The sequence below is a fragment of the Chamaea fasciata genome, unplaced genomic scaffold (assembly GCF_029207755.1).
Source record: "Chamaea fasciata isolate MVZ Bird 193981 ecotype frontalis unplaced genomic scaffold, bChaFas1.0.hap1 SCAF_13, whole genome shotgun sequence".
NCBI classification, from domain to species: domain Eukaryota; kingdom Metazoa; phylum Chordata; class Aves; order Passeriformes; family Sylviidae; genus Chamaea; species Chamaea fasciata.
The window spans coordinates 6,506,048-6,531,136 of record NW_027094098.1 but is presented as its reverse complement, the minus strand read 5'-3'; the positions used below and the strand labels follow the sequence as shown (position 1 = coordinate 6,531,136).

The 25,089-nt window shown below is 50.5% G+C and overlaps 1 protein-coding gene across 1 annotated transcript; it reads right to left on the bottom strand.

The window, feature by feature from the left end:
• Positions 1–8,852: 8,852 nt before the first annotated feature.
• Positions 8,853–23,995, bottom strand: RBM5 (RNA binding motif protein 5). Its single transcript, XM_066195660.1, has 24 exons — positions 23,861–23,995; positions 23,313–23,757; positions 22,958–23,113; positions 20,926–20,995; positions 20,380–20,453; positions 17,973–18,056; positions 17,490–17,550; positions 17,266–17,331; positions 16,958–17,118; positions 15,812–15,909; positions 15,246–15,333; positions 14,954–15,031; positions 14,788–14,860; positions 14,180–14,265; positions 13,783–13,861; positions 13,433–13,524; positions 12,725–12,889; positions 12,106–12,252; positions 11,957–12,028; positions 11,079–11,258; positions 10,794–10,868; positions 10,258–10,355; positions 10,042–10,171; positions 8,853–9,520 (listed from the first exon to the last, which is right to left on the bottom strand). The coding sequence occupies exons 1-24, from the start codon at positions 23,875–23,877 to the stop codon at positions 9,395–9,397; spliced, it is 2,721 nt and encodes a 906-aa protein (XP_066051757.1). The 5' UTR covers positions 23,878–23,995; the 3' UTR covers positions 8,853–9,394.
• Positions 23,996–25,089: the final 1,094 nt, after the last annotated feature.

Genomic DNA, 25,089 nt, shown 5'->3' with positions numbered 1-25,089 from the left:
GCGAGACGTGGCCGCTCTGCCCGCACGTCCTCCGGCTGGAGGGGGGGCAGTGACACTCCCGAGGCAGCATCCTGCCCCATGCACCCCACTGCCAGCTCCTCGGCTCAGGGTGGGCATAGCTGGGATGGAACCTGGCAAAGTCCCAGTCCAGAGACAGCAGCTCCACGCACTTTCCCTGCAAAAGTTTCCATTGCCTTCGGTTGCTGCAATCAGCGGGAGGAGCGGGGGAGCAGGCGGTGGGGGCTGGGGGTGTTGCTGGAACACACGTGGTCAGCAGTGTGTGCGTGTCCAGGCACATATGTGTACGTGTGCCAGCACATGGATGTGAGCAGGAGCCAGTGCATCTATGGGGAGATACACACACACACACACAGATCTCCGTGTGCATCTCAGAGCAGGAATTGTACGCCTGTGAGACTGCAGCATCCCTTTTGCTGCAGCCTTTCTCAGCGTGTGCAGCCTAATGAGCCGGCACAGCAGAGTTAATTGAGGGGACAGACAAGCGGAGCTCGTCATTAAGGAAGGCACTGCAGCAGGTACCGGTGACAAGATGCTGCCTTGTCCCCCCGGGCTGATGGCAGCCCCCGCAGGGGACAGTGACAGCCTGAGTCCCCAGGAAAGATGGCTGAAGATGAGCATCCCACGTGCTGTAGCCCTCGCCCAGGGCCAGTTCCATTAGCAAAAGCAGCCAGGGAGTGGGAATTGCTGTTGCCTGCAAGGAGGAATTAATCTGCCAGACTTGCAGTGGATACCAAGCCTGGAGACGGTGGCTTGTCTACAGCCCTGTTTACATCCTGTCCACAGCACCTTCCACCTGGAACACGTCCCTGCTGATGCACACTCGCACAGCATGATGATGCACTGGCTGCCAAAGCTGCCCCCTCAGCTCCCACCATTAGGTTCTAGAGTGAACATGCAGCAGAGGGGACAGAACAGCCGGCTCCCAGTAGCATGGTGAGACTGTGCCAACAGCCCACAAGGATGGGGAGCCTTGCTCAGGGCTGTCAGATTCTCGCTCAAGAAACTCAGAGAACTGGAAAGGAGCCTTCACCGCCTTCGTAGCCAGGAGCTCCCACACTCCGCCTCCCTCTTCGGCTCTCCTGTTGGCCATGCCTCTCCCTGGGGGGCCATGTCCTCACAAGACGTGTCCACAGATCCCTCCTTGGAACCTGGCTATTCCTATGGGCATCTCCATCTGGAGGGCTGGGAATGTGTTTGTTGTTCTGCCCCTTCCAGTAGGTGTTCACTCTGAAACCTAATGGTGGGGCAAGGGCCTGTCCTGCAAGCAGGGAGTGATCCTGCTGGAGCAGAATCCAACCCTCTGCCTTCTGCCTCTTTACTCACATCAGTGCAGCCCTGCATGCCCTGCCCTGGCCACCAGCACTGCAGGCAGAATAAAACCTTCCGGAGTGAGCATCCCCCTGACCAGATTTGCTCTGCTCTCTGATGTAGGGCTCAGTCAGTAACTGCTGGGCTCCTGTCAGGGGGACCTGAGTGTTTACGAGTTGATAACCTTATCACAGACACATCTCTAATTAAGCTTGTTAGCTCTTTATGATAAACAACATATGGGCTGGGGCCGGTGTGCTCCTCATGCCATTGTGCTCTCTGGCAGCCACGCAGCCCATGGGACAGTGCAGGCAGAGAACAAGCAGCCCTGTGCTCACGCCTGCCTCTCCCTCCCCTTCACAAATGGACCTTCAGCTCTATGGCTTTGCTGACCCTCCAAACCATATTAGTCCTGGGTTTCTTCTCTGGACTGGGGTGAGCAGGAGTGGGCTGGGTTGGACAAGGCTGCCAAGGCTTTGCCAGTGCTACAGGATCCCCTTCCTACTCCTACAAGGTCTGGGGCAGCATGAGAGAGACCTACAGTCTGTTGAGGGCTGGGACATGAAGGGATGATAGAGAACAGCAGCTCTTCTCCCCGTAAGAAGAAATGACAGGACAGAATGCAAACTGCTGTTAAGTCTGTAACACCCAGGGGTTACACAGGGATTGTGACCCACCCCAGGATGATTTCTTTGTCCATTGTCTGGTTGGTAGCTGGAGATATCCATCCATCCATCCATCCACCCACACAGGCATAGCAGGGTGCTAGCGGGGTACCCTGGCATGGCTCACCCAGGCATCCACCCCACCATCTATCCTTGTCTTCATCCCTCCTGCTCCCCCATCTATCCACCAGACATCAACCCTTGCCTTCACTCCTTCTTCTATCCTATCAACCCACCTCACCATCCACCTTTGCCTTCATTCCTCCTCCTGCCCATTTCTCTGCTCCCCCTAAGCTCAAGGTGCTCATCACCTGCCCCCCAATGCTCATTAATTACCAACCCGTGTCTCTGGGGCCAGACCTGTTAATGGGATGAAGGGAGAGCACCCGCTTACTCCCCCTCCTCACAGCTCTGCGTTTCTTATCTCCGAGATCCCACCTTGCTGGCGGAGGAGTGAGGCAGGACGCTGCTTCCCTGGGGAATGGCAAGCCAAGCGATAACGAAATCGCAGTACGAGGAGAAATTACCTTGCCTGAATTTTAAAAACTTCTCGCTGAGGTTGCCGTGGTAACTGAAAGGTGCATCACGTTGCTCTGACAACTCGAAACAGCCAGGTTTTTGCCTGGCGGGCTCCGAAGCGGCAGGTTTTGGGGAGGGAGGAGCCCAGTGTGGTGGGGAGCAGGGATGTTCAACCCTGAGCACCCGAGACAGAATTGTCTCCCTCCCCATAACCACCAGCTGCATCACTACCCCACCACAATTTCCAACCTCTCCCCATCCATCTCTCCCCGGAAACAATGGAGGAAGAAGACTGAGGAACTTCAAGCCCAAGCATGCAGTCCTCTGAGAAGGTGGCAGGGTGGTGGAATGGGCTCCAGGTTCGTCTGTCCTGCTGTGGGGATCCCTGGCACTGAGGAGTTGCTGGGAGCCTCAGTAAGCAGACTGGGGACTTCTCTGCACCCTGTTTGGGGAGTGGGTTGTGCACCCAGCATTGCTTTGGGTTCCAAGACCCCAGGCGAGTGCCAGCAGCATTGTCCTAGTCCATGTAAATCACTCTGCCACGGAAATAGCCCCAGTGGGGTTGAAAAATAGCAGGTGACTCACACAGAGCAAAGGGTCCAAAATAGCCCCTCCGGAGCACTCCTAAAATTAGTCTCCCTCCCGGGAGGTCCCAAGTACTGTGTCCTTGCCAGGGCACAGCCGTGGAGTTGAGCCTGCCTGGCTGCTGCCACCACAGCCACTTCCCTCTGGGGTGAGGAGTGCAGGGCTCCCTTTGCTGGTCCTATCCATCCCATATCTTCTGAAAACCCACCCATGGGTGTGAGTGAATCGTGCATCTCTGAGTCTCTGTCAGATCTATGTGACTCCTGTGGCTGCAGGCTGTTTCTCAGGTGATGCCCCATGCAACACTCGCACACACCCAGCAAGATGCAGGCACCAAAAAACACAGCCTTGGAAGCTGTGAGCTAGCCGGGTACCAAGGACTCGCCTCCCATCCTGCTCCCTTTGCTCGGATTTTGGTGGGGGGGATGCTGAGGCAGCAGATCAGGTGTTTTCCAGCGACAGTGAGTCCCGCAGACACTCGGGTTTTCCTACACCAGCTAGCCCACCTCGTTGTTCCACCATGGCAGGGCAGCACCAGCTTGCTGCTCCCACCCGCTGCCGGTGTTGGGAGGCCTGGGGGGACGCATGGAGGGATGTCGGGAGCAGCATCCGTTCTGCTGGCATGGCCGGGAATGCTCCCCATGCCGGGCCATTGCTCCTGCGCGGGGGAGCTGTACCCAGTTAATTAGAGGAAGGGATGAATAATTCCTTTTTATAATGCAACGTCGCACGGCAGATGCTGTCTGCCTCGGCGCGCCGCGCGCGGGAGCCCGCGTTATTCTGCTCTCAGCAGAGTTATTTATACACTGGGACATTTTTCAAAGCGCCGCTTTGATGGTCTTCCACCAGCTCGGAAAAAAAAGTAGTCCATCCCAAAATAACCCGAGTGAAAGTCACAGCTCTTCATTACGAAGAGCTTCAACCGGGGGGCTCGGAGAACAAAAACCCGTCACATTCCTCCCATCAAATCCACCCTTTTCAAATGCATTTCAAAAAGGTTCAAACCGCCGCGGCGGCGACTAGACGAGCGCTAATGATGCTGCGGGCACATCCCGCCGGGGAGACGGATGGGGCTGGGGGCTGGTGGGTTTTAAGCAGCTTCCAGAGCCGACAGATGTTTTGGGGTGCCCAGGACAGGGTCCTGTGAGGACCACAGTGGGATGTGCTGGGGAAAATGCAGTCCCTCTCTTGCGCGGTTTTTCGTGTTGCAGGAAGCAGTTTCTCTACCCAAACCAGGCTTAGGAGGAGGGGAACAAGCACCAAATAATTTTTTCTTAGGAACTGGAGCAAAAAAGGCCCAGTCTCTGTTTCTCAGTTGCACCTGCACGCACACCCTCCTCAGGTCTCGTTGTTGTTAAAGGGAAAAAAAAGGGGTGGAGGTAAAGAGATTTTTGTAGGTGGTGACAAATTCCTGTGAAAACGTGTTTGACGTTAAATCGTCTCCCATCTAACCTCCCTCCCGGCGGAGACGGTGAGCGGCTTCCCCACCCCCCACACCCGTACCTGGCAAAGGGCCTGAGCTGCTCACCCCTCTCAGCCCGCCGTCTTCAGCGGAGCCAGGGGCCCGTGGATGCCCCACGGTGGGCTCAGGTTTTCCCCATCGCCAGGCCCTGGCTCACTCCCCAGACCCCCAGGGCCGTGCCTGCAGCCGGGCTGACACTGACCCGCCCGCAGCCCCTCGGTCCCACCGCCCAAACCCCTCGTCTTCTTCCCCTGGAGCCTGGCTCCGCTGCCCGGGGCTCTGCTCAGCCTCCAGCCCAGCGCGCTGTGGCTCCGGGGCTGCCTGCCTGGTGATGGACGGCTCACTGCCGGAGGCAGGGAAGAGCCTCTGCTGGGAAAACCATTTCTTTACCCTCCAAATCTGCCTGTTCCAGCATTTCTGCAAGGCTAGAGCATCTCCTCTGGGAGAGCCTGGCATTGGAAGATACCCAAGGACCCAGGACAGTATGAACTGCCTGGATAGAGGATGAGCATGCTGGATGTAGACACAGGTCTCAGGCCTCAGGATCCCAGCCCCCATCTGTTTTTGTTTTTTGCCAACAACAGAGCCCCCCCACTCCACCCCTTGGGGCTGGAAATTGTGTCCACATTGCTGCAGATGGCGAGCCAATTAAAACCATCTCTTTTTTCCACCCCAGCAGAGAAACCCGGACCACGCAGTTCCCAAGGTAGAACCGGACTCTGGGTCAAAACAGCATCCAAGTCTAGTAGCCAAGGGCTAAGGGACACACCTCCCCTTCCTCACCCACCCTGGTACTGTGGGGTTGGGGAAGAAGTGTCCAGGATGACATGGCCACTGGTCTAGGGCCACAGGTGTTCCATGCCAGGGGCAGGAGGGGTGCTCGTACCTGGCGCAGGGTGCCAACAACCCTTCCCAACCCTCTTTATCTGTGCACCCTCTCCCTCAGCTGTCCTTTTCCTGCCCTTTGAGCATCCGAAACAGGCAGGTTGCTGGAGTGCCACAGCAGTACCCATGGTGTACTGGCAGGATGGTGCACCATGGCCCTGCCCATCCTCCCACCAGAGCCCCACAGCTGAAACCAGAGCCAGGTGGTTATGGGGCATTTGGGTCAAATAAGGCAAACTGTTCCAGGGCAATTCCAAAGTAGGACACATTCAGTAGCTCAGGAGAGGATGGACCAACATAGTGGGGAAGAGAAAGGGAAGCAACCTTGTTAAATCCCCTGTGGCAGAGTAGGGAAAGGCACTGGAGAGGAGCACAAGCACACACATGGACACACAAGTGCATAGCCTCACAGATGTCTGTACCCCCTGCTCCAGGCTCTCCCCATGGCAGCCTCCTCGTTCAGATGCCCTTTAGGCATCAGGATACGAACCCGTGGAGCTGTGGGTGCCTGGCTTTGACTGACAGTCAGCACAAACACAACCAAGGTGGTCCCAGGTCATGGGTCTCTCCATGCCTGTTCTGCTGGGCACAAGAGGTTTTTTGGCAGGGGGAATGCAGGAAAGCCAACCCAATGCACACAGAGTCCTCTGGCAGCCTCAAACAGTGGCACAAGGATGTCTTCCTGCCTGCAAGCAGCATTTCAGTGACGTGCAGGAGAGCCAGGCAGGTCTGGAGCTGGCCATGCAGAATGCCGAGCTCTGCTATGGGTTGGTAACTCCAGCGATTAAGGAATACTCAGGAGGAAGGCTGTTCACACTGATGATTTGGCTGGTTTCCTCACTTCAATTAGCGCACAGGAGCTCCAAAGGCCTCCTGGAAAGCCGGGGCATAGCAGGCTTGGGAGTTTTAGTATTAGTAATGCTGAAAGCCAGAAAAATGCCTAACTTTATACCAACAGGGGCCTTAGACTCTGTATATTGTAGTTGCTGGAAGGAGCTGCAGGCCTGTTGGAGCTAAGGCCCTAAAAGTCATCCTGCAGCTGCCCTGTGCCTGGAAGGAGCCTCTGGCTAGAGCCCTACTCTCATGTACCTATTCCCCATGGAAAAGGGCACAGGGTCCCTTTGGGTGTCCCACCTTCGTCCCTAGCCTGGGGTCTCCACCTGCTCTGGGTGCTTAGTGCCTTTACTTTTCCGTTGTCAGCCACAAAGGGACCTTGTGGCTGCTCAGCGATAGGGAAACGCAAGCATTGGAGTGCAGTGAAGCTCTGCCTACCCAGGGACTGCTCGGCATCTCCTCCTGCCACTGCCAGGCTACACAAGCCTCTCTCCAGTATGCTGTGTCCCTCTGCATTCCTGGTGGGACCAGCTTCAGCCCCCCAGCATTTTGACCGGGGCCCAGCATCTTTTTGGGGCACCTTGCATCAGGCTCAGCCCCAGTGGGACTGGAGCATTGGCAGCTCTGCAAGCCATGCCCAAGATAGCTCCCATCCTTGCTCTGAGGGGGATCCTGCCTTGTCACTGCACATTTCTGGGGCTGGCCCCAATCCCAGGGCTTCTCGTCCCACCCCCACAGAGGTCAGTCCTCAGGGAGGCAGGGACACCACGTCCCTCTGAAGGCCGTGGGCCACGGTGCATTCAGTCACGAACAGCCGTGCTGTGCTGCCTAAATTGGAGGCGCGGGTGCTGGCATGCGGTGGTGCCTCCATGCCCTGCTCCAGCGCCTGCCATAGGGTCCATGGGCATGCCTGGCAGCTTCTCTTGTTCCCTGGGCACCCATCAGCAGTGACTTCACCCCGGAAAGGGGGCTTTAACCCATCTAACCAAGAGGGGGTGGCTGCAGGCCCAGGGCTCCATTAACGCCTTGCCCCAGGAAGGGACCCTGCTTTGGGCATCCCGTTCTAGCAGTTATCCCCATTAGCAGATCCCTGTGCCCCCCTGGCATGCTCCTGGTTCCCCACTGTAGCTATTCTGCAGGAGGTCCTAGCTGGGGCTGGCTCAGCTCCTGGCACTGGGGCAGCAGGTTGCTGCAGCAAGGAAGGAGTGAACATGACGAGAGAACACTGTGCTGTGCCCACTGCAAGCCCTCCCCCCGTGCCCGCAGCATCACCCCTTGTCAGGAGGATGCACTGGGACAGGGATCGATGAGCTGGGAAGAAGCTGAGCTACACAAATGCACTTTATCGATCCACTGAACCCACCTGCTGGGAAACAGACCCCCCCATTTACAGCCCAGAGCAGCAAAGCACTTCGCTGTGTCGCCAGCAGGGACACACAGGGAGTGGGAGGAGGCAGCCACGGGCACTCAGGGCCCCATCACAGTGCACCAGGCCTGCCTTCCCTACCATCACCCTGGGGGAAGCTGGGGGCAGGGAGCTGACACTTCTGGGTTGTTTCAAGCCACCCAGCTTCCTCTGTGGAGCTGAAGAGTGAATGTCACACTGCAGGGAGAGGCCCTGGAGCCCCAGCGATGCTCCGCATGCCGGCACAGAGGAAACACTCCACGACAGTCACAGCTGGGCCACGTCTGCCACCTGGTGGAATGGCCCGGGGACTCCAGCAGGGACCCCAAGCCCCGCAGTCCCGGTCCTGAGGAAGGGCTGGAGACATTCCCCACCTGGTCTCACCCCAAGCCAGGCGACCCTCAAAATTCAGGCAGCGGCCTGCCAGTGCAACAGAGACACAGGTGTAGCTGCAGGAGCCGGCAAAGCAGGACTCAGCCATTCCAAAAAGCAGCCACGGGATGCTGGCTGGCCTCGAGCCCCAAGAAGGGCTTTGCACCAAGCACGAATGAAGTTGCTCCAGCTTCATCCTACCCCTTCCTATGCCCACCTGGACAGTAGGAAAGCCCACTGCTGGCTCAGCTTTGGAGACTGAGCAAGACCCACAGCCAACAGCATCAGTGACGGCAGAGCTCAGGGCTGAGATGTGCTCATCTTGGCTCTTACAAAGAGTGTGAACAAGGCACAGCACAGGCAGAGAACAGAAAGGCAGTAACGGGACAGCTGCAGGACACCTCTGGTGAATCTCATCTTCCCATGACCCAGCCTGCTGCAGTTCCCTCCACAGCATCGAGGAAGGTCACGAGAAGCCAAAGTGGAGCACACGAACCCTCCCAGAGGTGCCACACGTTACCCCCCTCCCTGTCCAACAAAGGGCCAGCAGGACACCCGGGGCTCCTGGGCAAGGTCAGACACTGCTGCTGCTCCTCTCCAGCTCCTACAGTGATCCAGGGAGGGCTACAAAGAGATTTGATGCTCCACCAGCCACCATCCAGGCTGGGGCTGTGAGAAAGATGCTGAGAATGAGGCACAGCACAGGGATGTAAGGAGGGAGGTGAGTGGAGAGCTGCATGGAACAAAGACTCCAGGATGAAGTCTCATGAAGGAAGAAGCAGAATCACAGAATGGACAAGTAGCATTGGCAACTTAATTCTTCATTCCCCCACCGAGAAACAGAAATAGGGTAATTTTTGGATGTATTTCATTTGGAAATGAGCCAAATTGGCAACTAGAATCAAAGTCTTCAAAAAGTCTATACAAAGATGTATCATACAAAATGTACAGGAAAATTCTCCAAAAAAACCCAGACAGACAGTACAACAAAAGGAGAGCAGAGGCAGTTTGAAAGCACAGCTAACAGGTCCTGCTGCTGCTCCAGAGGGCAGGAGCGGCACCTGGACAACACGCTAAAACACAGAATACATTACACTATATACACGACCATACAAAGATCAGCCATCTCCTTTGGTCTAACCAAGAGCTCTCCAGCATGAAGTTGAGTCAGTTGAAACAATCTGCTCATGGAAGTGTTTGTTACATGCCGAGCAGGAACAATGTCCAAGGGAATGAAATGGTCAACTATAAACCAAAACCAGGATACAGCCATGTCACCAAGGCTACAGAGTTAACAGTCAGTTCTTGCTAACAAGAAGTGCTTTGCAGTCAGAGGCGTTACTCCATCTCCGTGAAGCGAGCGAACATGGCTTTCCGCACTGCGTCTTTGTAGGAATCTGCCGTGGAGACGCCATAGGAGCTGCCCTTGGCTCCCAGGCCAGCTCCTCTCATTCGTACTTGGGCCTGCAAGGGAAGAGACTTCAGCTCTGCAGCGAGCGGCCAGACCACCGTGAGGGCACCACCAAAAATTGCATCAATCCAGCCAGCTTCCCAAGCTTCCCTGGGGACCTCCACAGCCATAAATACCACCATGGACACCAAGAGACTAGAGTACACGTAATACCCCATCCTCATGCTTCATGCTACTCTGACCCCACTCCAACTGCACAGAACAGCTCCTGACAGCACAAGCTGGAGAACAGGCAAGGGCAGCAAAGGCAACGACTGGAGGGAGGGCAGCCTCCCCTGGGGTACTGGGGCCACAGTGCCTCAGGAGTCAAGTGCCAAAGGGAGGAAGGCACAGCCCTGCCTCTACTTCAGCATCTGATGGGACAAACACGAGCAGGAGCTAACATAAATAGAGGCAGCTTTGCTGTGGCTCGCAGTTTATTCCTTCAGAGCTCTTCAGCAGCAAGCACTTCTGGTTAAACAAGAAAAAAATAAAGGCACCAAACCTCCTCAAGGAGACATCTCTCTTTACTTACCTCAATGGGTGCTGTGATGCCTTGGCATTTTCTTCCCAAGCCCGAACCTTCCCTCCAGCCCATGGCCTGCAGCATCTTGTTCCCTATATTACTGTTGTCAAGGCCATCTTTGGTGGGCTGCTCGTAATTCCTGAGGGAAGAAGAGATGAGTTAACATGTTACCCACACTGCTGATGGTGCACTGAGGCAGCTGCTGAGGAGCTTTCAGATACGTACACTGTGCCTGCATCATAGACCTTCTTGCGCTTGGGCTCCGGGGGCTCGGGGATGCCGTACTTTTCCCGCCTCTCAGCTGCTCTGTCTCTGTATTTCATCTGCATAAAGCAACCACAGTAAGCATGGATTTCGAGACATTTTTTTCCGCTTTGAGCTATGACACTCAGATGAATGCCTGCTACTAAAGAACACTGTAGACTGCAGCCCACTAATACTAACACCACCAAGAGCAGAGCCCAAAACCCAAGGCCCTGGAGCATCACCTGAATCAGCAGTGGGGCAGGAAGAGACTTGCAGGTTTTTAGTCCTAGCCTGGTGGCCCTGAGCTAGAGGTGAAATGAGCCTTCCATGCTAAGCCATATCTGTGGGATATGGGACGCTTCTCTGCATCCAACAGGGCAGCTCTGAACCTTGGTTGGAAAAGGGGTTGGCTTACAAGGATTATCTTGAGTGACGTGTGTCAGGATAAGAAGATCTCAACAGACCACCTGCACAGGTTTTCCATTAGCTACTCATCTGCTCATCTCAACACTGACCTCTCTCTCACGCAGCTCCAAGGCTTCAAGTTCTTGCTCGGAAAGCTTTGACCTCCTATAGATATCCATGTTTTGCTGAAACAAGAAGAGAGATTCACTTTAACAACACGAAATGCACAACAGCTCTTCTTAAATGAAGCAGCTGACTTTTGGGAGAGCGACAATCCACCCGCAGATTTTTGCTTTAAGAGAAACAGTTTTCCAAACAGCAACATGCCTCGTGGCTTTGGTTTACACACTGAATTATGACAACCCAGCATTTTCCTCACCACGTAGTGTAACTACCTTGTGCAAGTCAGACAGCTGCTGGTGCCGAATCAGAGCATCTTTGTTTGGGAATTGCCTTCTACACAGCAGACAAGCCATCTTCTTCCAGTCAGTCAGCTTCTCCTCCTCATTCTCCATTCTCTCCAGTAAGTCTTCATCATTATCACTGTCACCACTGTAGGCAGCCACAAGGCCACGCTGAACAGGAAAGACAGCATTAAGGGGAGTGCAACAGTACCACAATTCAGAGAGCACAAAGAGGGAACAAAGGCTGCTACGGATGAAATCACAGAATGGCTGAGGCTGGATGGGACCACTGGAGGTTATCCAACCCCCCTGCTTAAGCAGGGTCTGCCTCTAGAACACACCACTCAGGACTGTGTCCTTATGACCTCTGAGCATCTCTAGGAAATGAGACTCCACAGTCTCTCTCAGGAAACCTGTTCCAGTGCTCAATCACTCTCACAGCACTAGTTTTTCTCATGTTCCCCTGGATCAAGATTCCCAACAGCTAGCCTTGGCAATGAAGACTAAAACAAAGGTGTTTAGTACTTCAGCCCTCTCTGCCACCTCTGTTTCAAGAGTCTCTGTTCTATTAAGTGGTGGACCCACACTCTTACAGTACTGCAACTCAAAAGAAGGACATACCACAGTGGCTGCAAGGCAGTTCCTATTAGCCAAACAACACTTCTAAGTACAATCTACGTAGAAACCTCAAAACCCCAACCGAACTCATGGCTAAAAAGAATCACAGCTGTCCTCGGTGTATCTCAGTCACCCAGCCTACTGCACTTGCACCACACCACTGCAATCATCAGCACCACTTTTTACAGGTAATGCCATGGAAATCCAGGTTTGAAATCAAGTATTGGCTAGAGCTCCTCTACCATACTCACCTTTAGTGGATTTTCATCATCCCCGTTTTTCAACACCTCTGGCAAGATCTGCTGTCGCTCAGACAGAGCTCCCTGGATGAGACAAGAATGCCATGAGCATGGAGCTCTCTCACACGACACCCACCACACACCACTGCCATCACCTTCACCTTTTTCTCAAAGAGGGCAAAGCCTGCATCTGCAGCTGCTGACTCCTTCCGCTCCTCCTCCCTGGTACTCAGTGGCTGGAAGCTATTTTTGAAGTTCTCTTTCTGCTTGTTCAAACTCTTTGCCCAGCGCTCCATATCTTTAGCAATCTGAAATGCAGAGTGGTTTGCTCACAACAGCTCCTCTCAAAGCTATCAATCTCTTATGACACCCATTCAATCTCCCATGCAGTTTCAGAACAAGTCAACCCACTACATTTTATTTTTAAACCACGGGACACTGGATGTAGTGCAGCTGTTTCCCTGTATCCAGCTTTCAAAGATAACACAGCTTGCTACTTTTACTGTACAAACCCTTCCTTATCAAGCTAATCCTCTAAGTGATGGCTCAGTTATACTCCCACTGATCCTGGCAGGATTCCATAAGCACTCCTATGCAGAGCTTATTTCTGCACTGAAGCCTTGCCAACTCCACCTCTCCTCAGCCCCCCGCCAATGCCTGCAAATTGAAGGCATGCACCCCACTGAATAACCTAGGATTTCCTTTGTAAAGAAAAAGGAAAAACACTATCCTGTTCCACAGAGAAGACTATCCCAGTTATGATCCCATTATGTCTTTTACCTGTTGGGCTGTTTTACTTTTAGGCTTCTCTTTCTTCTCTTTCACTTCTTTGGTGGTGGTTGTGGTAGCTGTCTGTTGGTACGTGACACCTTCTGCTGCAGGCATGTAGGTCTCTTTTTCGCCATCCCAGTACAGGTACTGCTGGGTTAAGGCATTGTAGTAATACTGCCAGAGGGAAGGAGAGGCACACAGTTAAACACCTCACACGAGCTCAGTGTCCACGGGAGAACCCAAGCAAGCTGATTCACACTACTGCACCACACGGGAAGGCGTTTTGTAGAATCCAAACAAGTTTTGCAGACTCCACAGAGGAGTCGAAAGGCAGGAAGTGGCTGAAGCCTCTGTCCCCAAACACAGGCGGTTGTGCCCAACAGCACTATGGAGAATCTTTTGCTTCTCCCAAGAGACGACCCACCAGAGCCCAGAGCTGGGTGCACTTTGCTGGGCACTCCGTAATGAAATAGCTCAGTTACAGTGGCTGTGACAAGTGCTAATCCTATATGGGCCAAATGTGGAGGAAAATTAAGGAGAAGGAGAGAAAAATGCAGGGCTGTACCAGAGGGAAATCAAGTCCCAGCCCTACACACACTGCTGAGAGTTATCTGCAACATTTGGTATGTTGTGCACTTCAAATGTCACTCGTATGATGAGAGAGAGGGAACTAATGGACCTTAACAGTTAAGACATGTGGGAAGAACTTGTGTTTACCTGGGAATTAGGATCATAGTAGAGCCCTGTTATAGGATCATAATAATATCCTGAAGATTCATCATATTGGTAGGTGGAAGTATCAGGGACAGCTGTAAAAAAATTAAAGCGTGGGACATGGTCGTTCCAGACGAATTCAGACAGGTATCTTTCTACATTTCAGGTAAAATTTGGAGACTATAGCAGCCACGACAGCAGACACATCTGTAAAGGGCTCTTAATCACCCGTGCAGCCAACGCTCTCCAGGGGCAGCTTCACCATGACACGGTGATGGAGCACTTGGCCAAAGCTGAGTTTTATTGCTACAGTGACAGAAACTTGTCCCCAAGAGCAGCTCCCGAGCACTTACCGTACTTGGTTCCAGGCACTACGCCAGTCGGAGGAGCCGCCTGTGCCTGAGTGCTAGTGGTAGGTGGTGCTGATTGTGTCTGAAAAAAACCCAAACCACAAACCTCAATTAGAAAATCTGTCACCAAGAAAACAAGGACAGCGAGCCAAGGCGTGAGCAGCGCACCCTACGCGTACGACAGCTAACTCCTCCTCACCAGCATGCTTGGCACTCACCTTTAGCAAAGAACAAAACCATCCCAGAGAAGAAATGGCAGGTGACTTATGACCACAAGCACTGTGACTAAGCCATGGACACTCAGAAGCTTTGCTGTACCACCCACTTCAAAAAGCAAAGGCTACAGCTAAGCCACATATCCCAGGGTTTGAAAGCAAGGACTCATCAGTGCTGTAATTACCGGAGAGTCAGGTGAGTTTGTCTGCTGATTATACAGCTGAGGACTCTGGGACACAACTGCAGCTGTCGTCGTAGTAACTGGAGCTCCTGCCAAAGGAGAGCAGCAACGCATAAGCAAACTAATTTTTAAAACAGTAGCGCATCCTAGGGCTGAAATTACTTTGTTTATAGTTTCAGCTACTAATTCCAGCTCCAGCAGCCGAACAAGGCAATAAACGTTCAAAAGGAGATAGATACACAGTGGGTATCTCCTACCCAGACAAGGAATAGTTTCCTTTTCAGGAGGAAATATTCTGCTCCCAAAGTCAGCAATTTCTAGCCTCTGCAACTGTCAGTGCTGAACATTTACTAGAGCTGCTTACGCTGCTATCATAAATTCAAGACCTTTATCAATAGTCTGAAACAGAGGCTTTTCTCTCATCTTGCACAAGAGGTTCCACTTCAGCAAATCCATTACAGTTCTCTAGTAATGCATCCTCATTCAGACATCCTGAGAGCAAAATGAGCCAAGTCTTCTTTTGCACAGCAAAATAACGTAAAAGCCGAGGCAAAATACTACTGCAAAATTATCATTACAAACAACTGCTTCTAAGATGCTGGAAGCACTACCTGATATGGTAGCTGTGTCTGTGTCCAACACTCCTCCTTGATTTTGGTAGTACTGCTGATAATCCTGGGAATACTGTAAAGGGAAATGAATGACAACACAGGGTGAGTAATCGGCATACCCAAATTATGACAACCCACTGGTTAGAGCACCATCTCCACTACTAACCTGAGCATATTGTGAGTATCCATCCTGCCCTGACTGCAGATAGCTGTAGTCAAGGGTGCTGCCCTCTCCAGTCTGTGGCTGAAATTCAAGAAGGTAATTTTTGTCAGGGACAGGTAAACAACTTTATTAAATAATTTCAAGAACCCTACTGCTTAGGCTCCAAAATGATTGTGGACCAGATATGCTATGGCTGGATCTGCCATTAAACAGCTCAACCAAGCACGTGGCCAGTAGGGCAATTACATGGTCTGCACTTTAATTTTCAGGAAAGCAGGACAATGAGTAACCATACCTGAGTGGATGACCACTGAGCTGCAGCAATGGCTGTACTTGCCACAGAGAAGGCGCTGACTCTGTTACCGTCCGGGAGAAGCAGATCTCTGCAATCACAAAAACCAGGCACCTGAGTAAGTACAGCTTTTTACTGAAGTGCCTCCCTATCCAAGGAGGTGGAGTCTGCCCTCACACACGGATTTCTTGGCAGTTATAAAACATTCGGAACGTAATGAATGAGCCAAAACACTGCTAGTAAAGGAACTTCAGGTTCGTTGTGGTAGAGTCAGTAACAAGTCAGGAGGTCTCCAAGGAAACAAAGGTGCTGTGCACACAGCAGTTACAGTGTTATCTTCAGAGGACTGGAAATGAGTGTGGGGAACACTGCTTTCACTCTCCTCCTATGCAGTGAAGAGCAGGACGCATGCAACACAAGTCACTCATGGGAAGCAAAACTTTGGAGCTACAATAAGCTTAATAAAAGCCTGGGCGACAAGAAGAAACTGTCCCATACACAGGGAAGGGGTGGGGGTGTGAATAAAAAAAGGCAAAAACAAAATGCAATTGACTGTTACCACAACTCACTTTCTGGCACTCTTTGCAAAGTCAACACCAATTGTTTTGCCATCAATTTTTAACGGTGGCTGAAGACTTTGTAAAATCTGTAGCAGTTGAGAAGCATCCTACAACAAAAAATACTCATTATTATGAAAGGCAGTTTACAGAGGGGGATTCAGAAGTTCCCCAAACTCCACCTTTTCACGAAGAGCTGCTGAAAAGAACTAAAGATGTAAAAAAACCCCTCCATGTCCTCATATTAGACATATGCAAAAGAGCACAGTGAGACCCTTAACAGCCCATGTGAAAATACTGAGAATTGCCTGGGTCACTACGTATTAAATTCCAAAATCTTAGCTTTATCAAGACACAAATTACTCCAAATCAGACATCAGCAAAAACTGAGATTAGCCACCTGTTTTAATCCAACCACCTGCTTTCCTCTGACTAAAGCAGGTCCAAACAGATCACACTGCTGCTCGAGTTTGAAGTACAGACTCCATGAATCATTTAGGTTGGAAAGGACCTTTAAAATCATTGAGTCCAATGGTTAACCCAGCACTGCCAAGTCCACCACTATGCCACATCCCTCAGTGTCATATCCACATCCAGGAACAGAGATGCACTGCCCTTCAGGGACCCCACCCCAGCATATGACCTCCCTGAAACTTAGGAGGCTTTTCTTGTACCTCTGCAATTTCCTGTGTTTCAATTTATGGCTGCTGCCTATTGTCCTATCTTTATGTATCCTTGAGAATATGTTTCTGCTGTCCTTACATCCTCCTACTGGATGCTGCTGAGAAGAGCAACATCTGTGTCCTCTGTTCTCAAGGTGGAAGAAGCCTAATTCTATGCACCTGTTCCCACACTGTATGCCCCAGATCTTAGAATCTGTCAACAATGTATGATCCTGCACCAGTACTTTTGCAATCCAAGCACGAAGCTAGGCTGCAATTCAGAACAGAACTCTGCTACAAAAATAGCTTTTCAATGTGCTCCCAACATCCCACCACCTTTCAAACTGCAGCTTGGTATCATCAGCCTTGCCACACTGTGTCCATCAACACTCCCTGAAGGAGGCCAGTCCTTCAGACAGCTCAGGGCTCTAAATGCTGCAGGGAGAGAAGGACGTTAACCAGCTACTTCTCTCCGGAACACCAGTAAGGTCCTCACCATGGCAGAAGACAGCTGCACAAATGCAAAGCCTCTGTTCTGCTGAGTCTGCTTGTCTTTGATAAGACGAATATTATTGACTGCCAGAGATGCATATGGAGACAAGGCAGTCATGATGGATTCCACTACTGTGTGAGGAGCAATGTTTCGGAGAATGATGGCTGAGGAGAAAAAGTACGACATCAGTAGTGCACACCATGGCTTTGCAAAGTATTTCAAGTCCTTCAGCTGGCAGGCTGAGGTACAGAAAGGATTTTTAGTATGTGTGTTTACATTTCATATCCTAGAGTAAGTCAAAGATCACTTACTATCACAGTAATAATCCACAGACTGAACGGCTTCTGCTGCTCCAGGTGGTACCTCCTGTTCTGAATCTTTGCACGAAGAGAAAATATTTTTGTCAGGACATGGCTCATTCACTTCAAGCTCACCATTTCATAAGCCAGTCTAGAACCTACATGGAACTCTGCTTCCTACACAGGCCAGAAAGTTTCCCACAAAACTGAACATAAAAGAGATCATGGTAACGTACCGAATTTGTCTGCTCCGCAGCGGAAGCATTTTAGCCTCCTTCTGAAGTTGTAAAGGCAGCACTGTTAACAACCAAGAGAAGCCTAGTAAGAACTTAGGTAATTTTAGTAATGCTGCATTTGCTGTACACTAACAAAACCCAGACATTCCCACAAAGTAACACAACAAAGTTAAAACCATCAGAATAATCCAGAACATCAAAAGCCTCCTTTATCTCCACCACAGCTGCTTTTCAGAACATCCCAGCTACCTTCTCCCTAGTCGTCCCAATTTAGTTATTTTAACTGTGTAGTCTTAATCTTACAATCCCAGGCACAGTCACTACTACAAAAAGCAGTGTTAGACAGGAACACATGCTGGGGAACAATTTAACTTTATGGGCAGCAGGAACAGGTTTAATTCACGTGTCACTTTCTTTTAAACCACTGAGCAAGTGGAGGACTCTAGAGCAAGACAAACTCCCCCACAGAAACACGTGTTGTACCTTGTTGCACAGCCAGTCCTCAAATTTAGGCCTTGGGTTGCTGTAGTGCATTGCAATCTGCTTCCCTTGAATCACCAGCTTTTTCTGCAAAAAAAGTGGTTTCAATTATTCCTGTATCAAGACACACATGTCCATTTTCCCATGGCAGAGCACCCTTCGGAGGAATCAGTGCTCCTGAATTAAATGGACAACATATGGGGAGGATGTGGAGGACAACCACCGCCACCTACACCCTGCCCATCCAATCCTGCAGAGAGGAGGACGAGGGCAGTAAGAGAATGGGATGTGGAGCAAAGATAAACAGAATCAGGGAGTGTAGAAAAAGCTGCCAAACACTAAACGCTGACATGGAACCAGAAAGTGTCTCGAAGGAGACAGAATCCTGATCTGCTGCATTCATATTAACACATTTTTAGGAGTCTCTTTGCCCCCACATTTCTATTCACTTCTGGTAAAGCACTGACCGACTTTTTAAACATTTCCTTAGGTAACTGCTTCACTTCATTCCCTACTCCAATCACCCCAGACCTTTTAACCATATTTGGATTTACTTTTCCAAGCACACTTAAGAAGTGTCCCCTTGAAAAGAGAGTAATTCCTCCCAAAGGGACCCTGCTTAGACTTCTTGAAGGCTGGATTACAAGTGCCATCAACCGAAACATTAACTCAAGAGTGGTTTCATTTGACTACTGCATCAGTTCAATTGGACGCCTGCACAAGAGGTTTGAGTTCTTCATTCAGGCAGGAGCTCTCCAAAACGAGTAACTAGATTGCACGTGAAGCTTCTCCAGGGGTAGGAAAAGTTCATAATGCTTTCAGCATGTCCTCTCACTCTGACTTCAGAGGAGTTAGGAATATACAGCTATTAAGAAGCCTTGACTCTCAGCCTCACGCTTTGCCAAGCGTGGGTATGCAGAATGGCCTTTCAAAATATGGCTATCAACGTATTTTGGTCAAACAGGTGGAAGCACATGTGAGGAAGTGCTATTAGAGGCCACAGCCCAGACACTGCAATGGCAGAACCATTTTTATAGCAGGCTGGCTTTCTACCAGTGTCAGGACCAGCGGCTTTTCTGGTAACAGGGTGGTCTGACATAGATCTAGCACGTAGCATGAATAAGGCTCTCACATTCTGCACGACTAAACAGGGCAAAGCCATTGCTCCTACCGGCAGGAGGGAGGGTTGGAGGGCCCAGCACTCACTGGATGTGCACACATAGAAACAAGGCTGCTGGCATAGTTGCAATACATCATTCTGTCATCTAACAGTCAGCAACCCGGCTGCTGGGGACAGGCTATGTTTTCCCTACTACTAAGGTGGCTGGTTACTGGAGTGAATTTGAGTATATTTCAATAAATTATGCATCAGTACAGCTTTGTATATATTAAAAAAAAATCTATTTCTGAAAATATGCTCAGCATTAATTTCTTGGTATTAAGTCTTTTCCCTGCAGCCACCTGCGCTACTGAGCAGCGTATCAGGAAAACAGATTTCAAGAGCTGCTCTCTGGCTGGGGAACTCGCCCATAGTGTGGGACATACAAAATGCTATCCCAGCACAAGGCATATGACAACTTCCATCTGCTGGAAGTGCCATGAATCCCATTATGGTGCCACTTCTTTATTATAACATGAACAAAGCAGAAAAACAGTCATAATGCTGTTGTAGGACCATTGTATCAAATATTCCGGTGCAAGAATCATCAGTGATTTGATACACTTTGCTCACTTTGAGAATATTTTTAAGTTCTGTTGTTAAAATAGGTTATGACTACTCAAGTAAGTAGTGAAGGCAAGTGAAACTGTTTGCAGTGCTACAGAAAAATCTCATGAGAAAATAAACCAGAGGATTCTTACTGCATTTTGGCTCCTTATCAAGTCATAGTAACAAAAAAGCCAAAATACAGAGCCTAGCAAGAGTGAGATCTCACTCTCTGCCTGATTTAGTTGAAATGAATGTGCTTTTTCCTCCAGAAGAGCCAGTTCCCCCTCTTTAACCAGGGTAACAGATTATTGCCAAGAACTGACACTCCTCTTCCAGGGTTAACACCAATGTAACACAGAGATGCGGTGCTTTCTCTGACAACAGAGAAGGAAACATCAAGTGGAAACACACTATGATTTTCTAATGTCTACTAGCCATATCTTCACAAGTCAATTAAATGGAAACCAAGTAATTCAAAACAATGGCACCTTTTACCAAAGTATAACTTTCTATCCTAATTTTACCATATATGTTACAAATTTTAATACATACAAAGCTTTTATTCTTTAAATCACTGTTATGGAACAAACCACTCCTTCCACCTCTTTTTCTTTTCTTTTTTTCTTTTTTTTTTTTTTTTTTGTTAAACTGTACAGACTTGTTCCATTTTCAGGAATATCTAGACTTGGTGAGTGAAGCAACCTGATTGGCTTCCATCCAGCTGGTAGCATCTTGAAAGTGATAAAACTCCACGAAGGCGAAACCACGGCTTACACCTAGAGACAGCATTCAGATATAGACGGGATACTTGTGTTAGTCAGTTCCTTTAAAACAGGTGAATCTCTCTCCAACTGCTTCATTACTTCATGACAAAGCAGCTTTACAAATGCGACGTCAACTGCTGGGATCTGCTCGTTATTTTGCCATGGCAAGGAACCAAGCTGCCTTAACTGGCTACATTTCACTCCATTTGAATCCATGTTTAAGGGTAACCATGCAACAGACTACATTCTATTAAATGGGTTCATACTATTATTACTTACCAATACCTCTTAACAAAACCCCCTGTAGAAAGACTTCTTTAACATGTTGACCAGCTACCTAAGTCTTCCAAAAAGCCACATTCCTTAGCCATGGCAAACCTTTTATTTTTTATTGCATGTGCTTGCAGTTTGGGGACAATTCTGGATACTCTTTTGGGCTGGGGAAGAGGAAGGTGATGTCAAAAACTGGATTAAGAGCTCTCACCTGTCTTTCTCTTCATCAGCCTCACGTCGGCAGGCTGAGGACCTTCAAAGGACTCAATAAGCTCACGGATCTGGAGAAGATTTTGATTCAACAGGTGAGATTTTTGCAGAAGAAACAGATGTCACAGAAATAACCTACCTTGCAGTATCATCCAAGACATACACAAAACAACATCTTCAACACAATCTCAGAAATAAAAAAAAAAAATTTACTGAGAACCCGATAGAGACTGATTAGCATCAAAGTCCACATAATTTTTTGCTACGCGCTAAACCAACTGTAATCCTCACTCAGGACACTGAATCATCTAGAATCTGAATCCCTACAATTGTGTGTTCTGAGATTATTCGGACAGTATTTGGCAAAGACTGTGCACGACTCCAAATTTTTAAAAAGAACGCTGCTGGCATCCCTCTCCCTGCATGTCTAAATACCCTTTGCTCCTAGCAATGAAAAAAAAGAAGCCTGCACTGCAAAGCTCCAGGATGAATGTATTCCTAAACCTCATGATAAAGATCTCATCTTCTAAATGACCCCCACTGGTTTTTCAGGATAAAGTAGATTTGTGAAGAACATGTCATCAAAGAAAAAGCTAAAGAAATGTCAGTTCTTCAGGTGTAACAAAGCTGCTGTGGCACAGGTAACCTCAGTCACTGTACAGAGGCATGGAGGAAAAACAAACACTAACAAATATTTTAATTCTACAGCAAAAGGCACAAAGTTTTTCAGCAGCTTTCACAGAATTCAAACTACATTACATGCAACAGCATGTAATGATTCTGCTCAGCAGAATCAAAACTTATCTAAAGCTACCTGTTTATATGCTAACTGGAAATAATATCAGATATGCAAGTGAATTTTTCTTAAGAAATACGTTGAAAAAAAATTTAAAATTGTGTACACAACCAGCAGTAATGTTAACTTAAGACTTGAACTCTACGTTCCAAGATGCATTGTCTACACCCTGAGTCCAGAATTAAACATTAATATAAACTGTGCCACAGTTATTACACAACTGTAGAGCTACAACATCAGTATCTCAGAAAAAATAACAGTTCTGAAGTGTTCTGTGTAATGTCTGACTGGGCTGTCTCATTTCTATGCAGGAAACTACACTTGATTTCAAACACTCATGAAAATATGAGAGCAATATACAGTGATTAGGAACCCTCAATATCAGGAGGGTAACAAGTAATCAATGAAAGAGCCAAGGAAAAAAATCTTCATTGCAGAAACGGTGCAAATGTATTCTCTGCGCTAGCAATCAAAGCACATACACATCGGAGGCAGAGGCGGAGTCTTGACTGAAAACAAACTGGGATAGCTCAGCTTTTACCCCTCAAATAACAGCTGCGGGCTTACAGCTTGGCAACCAAAATAACCCAGCAAGGAAAAAAAAAAAAAAAAACCCACCCTAAAAATTACCATAAATAAAAAAAACTTAAAGCTTTAACACCTTTTTTATTAAACAAGTTAGACAAGCAAGAACCAAGCTCGTCAGTACTTGCTCCATCAGCTCGGCAGCAGCCATTTTGACTCCCACAGCTGTGCCCACACAAAGCAGCTTTGTGAGGGGCTGTGCTCGGCTAAGGAGCTCGGTGACTGTGTGTGACCCCATCAGTCACAAGTTCTGGCCTCGATTAAGACCAGAAAAACTGGTGAGTGCCACCTCTTTGTCTCTATCCCCCTCCCCCCTCCCTGCAGTTGCTCGAAGCAGCAAAAAAAGAGAATCTGCCTCTCCCCTCCCACAGAAAAGCGGCAAAGAGCAGGCAGTTTAAAACCCACTCTTAGGGAAAGCATCCGAACATGCGTAAAAAATAAAGAGTATTCACAGCTCGTTCCGTTTGAAAGGGAGCGATTAACATTGAACTGACCTCTACTACCTAACACTGGGAGTTTAAATGCTCTCAGGACTCAAAATGGCAGCGCGACAGCGCTGGAGAGGGGCCACCATGATGCAGCGCTCAACAAAATGGCAGCAGCCGCTGCGGCACGGCCCTGCCCGGGGGCACGGCCCTGCCCGGCTACTCACATCGTTCTCCGTAACCGTGATGGGGAGCCCACGCAACATGATGGTCTTGCTTTCTTTTTCATCGTTAATATCGTTCCTGTAGTCGTGCTCGCCGTAGTCGCCATCGGAATGGTATCCGTCCTCTGATTTGTCGCTGTTCCTGCGCTCCCGCTCCCTCTGCAAGCCAGCGCCCAGGATTAGCCACCGCGATTACCCGCAGCGTGTCCCCACAGTGCCACACGGACGGACGGCGACACGGACACCAGCCGCCTGCCCGGGGCTGCTCCCCCTGGCCTCGGACAGCGCTCCAGGACCAAACTCACTCCCGGTGCCCTCCGCCCCGCAGTGCCGGCCCCGGCCCCCCGACCCCGCTCACCTCGGGGCTATCGTAATCGCGGCTGTCGTAGTTTCTATCATAGTCTCGGCTATCGCGACTATCGTAGTCTCGGCAGTCCCGACTATCGTAGTCCCGGCAGTCGTAGTCTCGGCTGTCCCGGCTGTCGTAGTCGCGGCAATCTCGGCTGTCGTAGTCTCGGCAATCGCGGCTGTCGCGACTATCGTAGTCTCGGCAGACCCGGCTGTCTCGACTATCGTAGTCCCGACTGTCGTAGTCGCGGCAGTCTCGGCTATCGCGGCTATCGTAGTCTCGACTGTCGTAGTCTCTACTATCGTAGTCGCGGTAGTCATCATAGCGGTCACCGCGGCGCTCCTCACTGGACCTCTTGTAGTCATCCCTCCGTCGGCTGCGGGACTCCCGCTCGTCGCGGTCCTCCCTCTCCACGATGGAGCCATAGCGGCCGCTCCGCTCCGTCCGGCTCACCCTGCGGGGCACAGCGGGCCGATCTTAGAGCGTGAAGCGCCCGCCGCGACCCCCACCACTTCCCGCCGCCTCCCGTCTCCCCTCGCCCTCCCGCAGCCACTCACCGCTTGTCCGAGCCCATGCCGCCGCCGAGGATCCGCAGGCACCCGGCACGGCACAATCCGGTACCACACGCCAAGGACACCCGCACAGCCCCTCTCGCTGCCTTGCCACAAAATGGCGCCTAAGGGACCGCCCGTCTTCTACCCAGCAGCCACCTCGCGCCCCGACTGGAAGCTTCCAAGCGGGGCGCGGGCGCAGCGGCCGTGAGGCACGCCGGGAAATGTAGTTAGCGAGGCTGCCGCCATTAATCCTCCTGCGGACCGGCCTCTCCCACTTATGGGACTGGGAAGCTCAGAGCTCCGTCCAGCTTGACACTGGACACTTCCAGGGATGGGGCAGCCGCAACTTCTCTGTGAAACATGTCCCATTGTCTCTCCAATCTAAAACTGCTGTCAGTTTAAAGCAGTTATCCCATGTCCTATCACTACGTGTCCCATCCAGGTCCAGCCGACTTGGAGCCCCTTTAGGCACCGGAAGGGTCTCCAAATTTCCCCTGGAGTCTTCTTCAGAGTGAAGAACCCCAGCTCCTCCCCCACTGTTAACAGCTAGTTGTCGTGGCCTACCATCCCTTTGGGGAGCACCTGCCTCAGTTAAAAGTGAATCACTTCTGCCCCCAAGGGAGGACATGGGACCGTACCCCTGCCTGCGCTGCTTGGGCTCATATGGCCAAGCCCAGGAGCTGCAAAGCCAGCAAGACTTTGGCCCCAGCAACGTTGTCCTCCCCATGTTCCCAGGACAAAGGACACCTCTGCCTCGTTCCCATGACACCAGCACCAGTCTCTGCTCCTGCACTGCTCCTGCCTGGACACACACCCCTTGGAGCGCAGTAGGTGCTGGCCAGGAGCAGGCAGAGATTGCTTCGAACCCTTCAAACCACATTCAGATGCAGTCAGGTCCTCCTCACTGCCTGACCCTTAGCCCTGAGTGTTTGCTTGGGACCCTAGAAAAGATATTTAACACACAAAATGGTGCCATATTAAAGTTATTCAAGTTTTTTTATTTGTTAGTCTCAGAGCATGGTGGAGTGGGACTGGCTGGAGAGCAAGGTGGTGTCAGGGTCACACCTCATCCAGGGATTGCTTGGCAGAGCAGGCAGTACAGAGCAGCCAGGCAGTACAGGCATACAGGCAGTAAAGGAAGTACAGGCAGTGCAGTCAAGCAGTGCAGGCAGTGCAGGCAGACAGGCAGTGAAGGAAATAGAGGCAGTGCAGTCAAGCAGTGCAGGCAGACA

Coding starts and splice junctions, on each gene's coding strand:
- RBM5 (XM_066195660.1), bottom strand. Junction 15,334..15,811: donor TTTGCAAAGAGTGCCAGAAA/GTGAGTTGTGGT, acceptor TTGTGATTGCAG/AGATCTGCTTCTCCCGGACG. Junction 12,253..12,724: donor AAAGTAAAACAGCCCAACAG/GTAAAAGACATA, acceptor TCTGCATTTCAG/ATTGCTAAAGATATGGAGCG.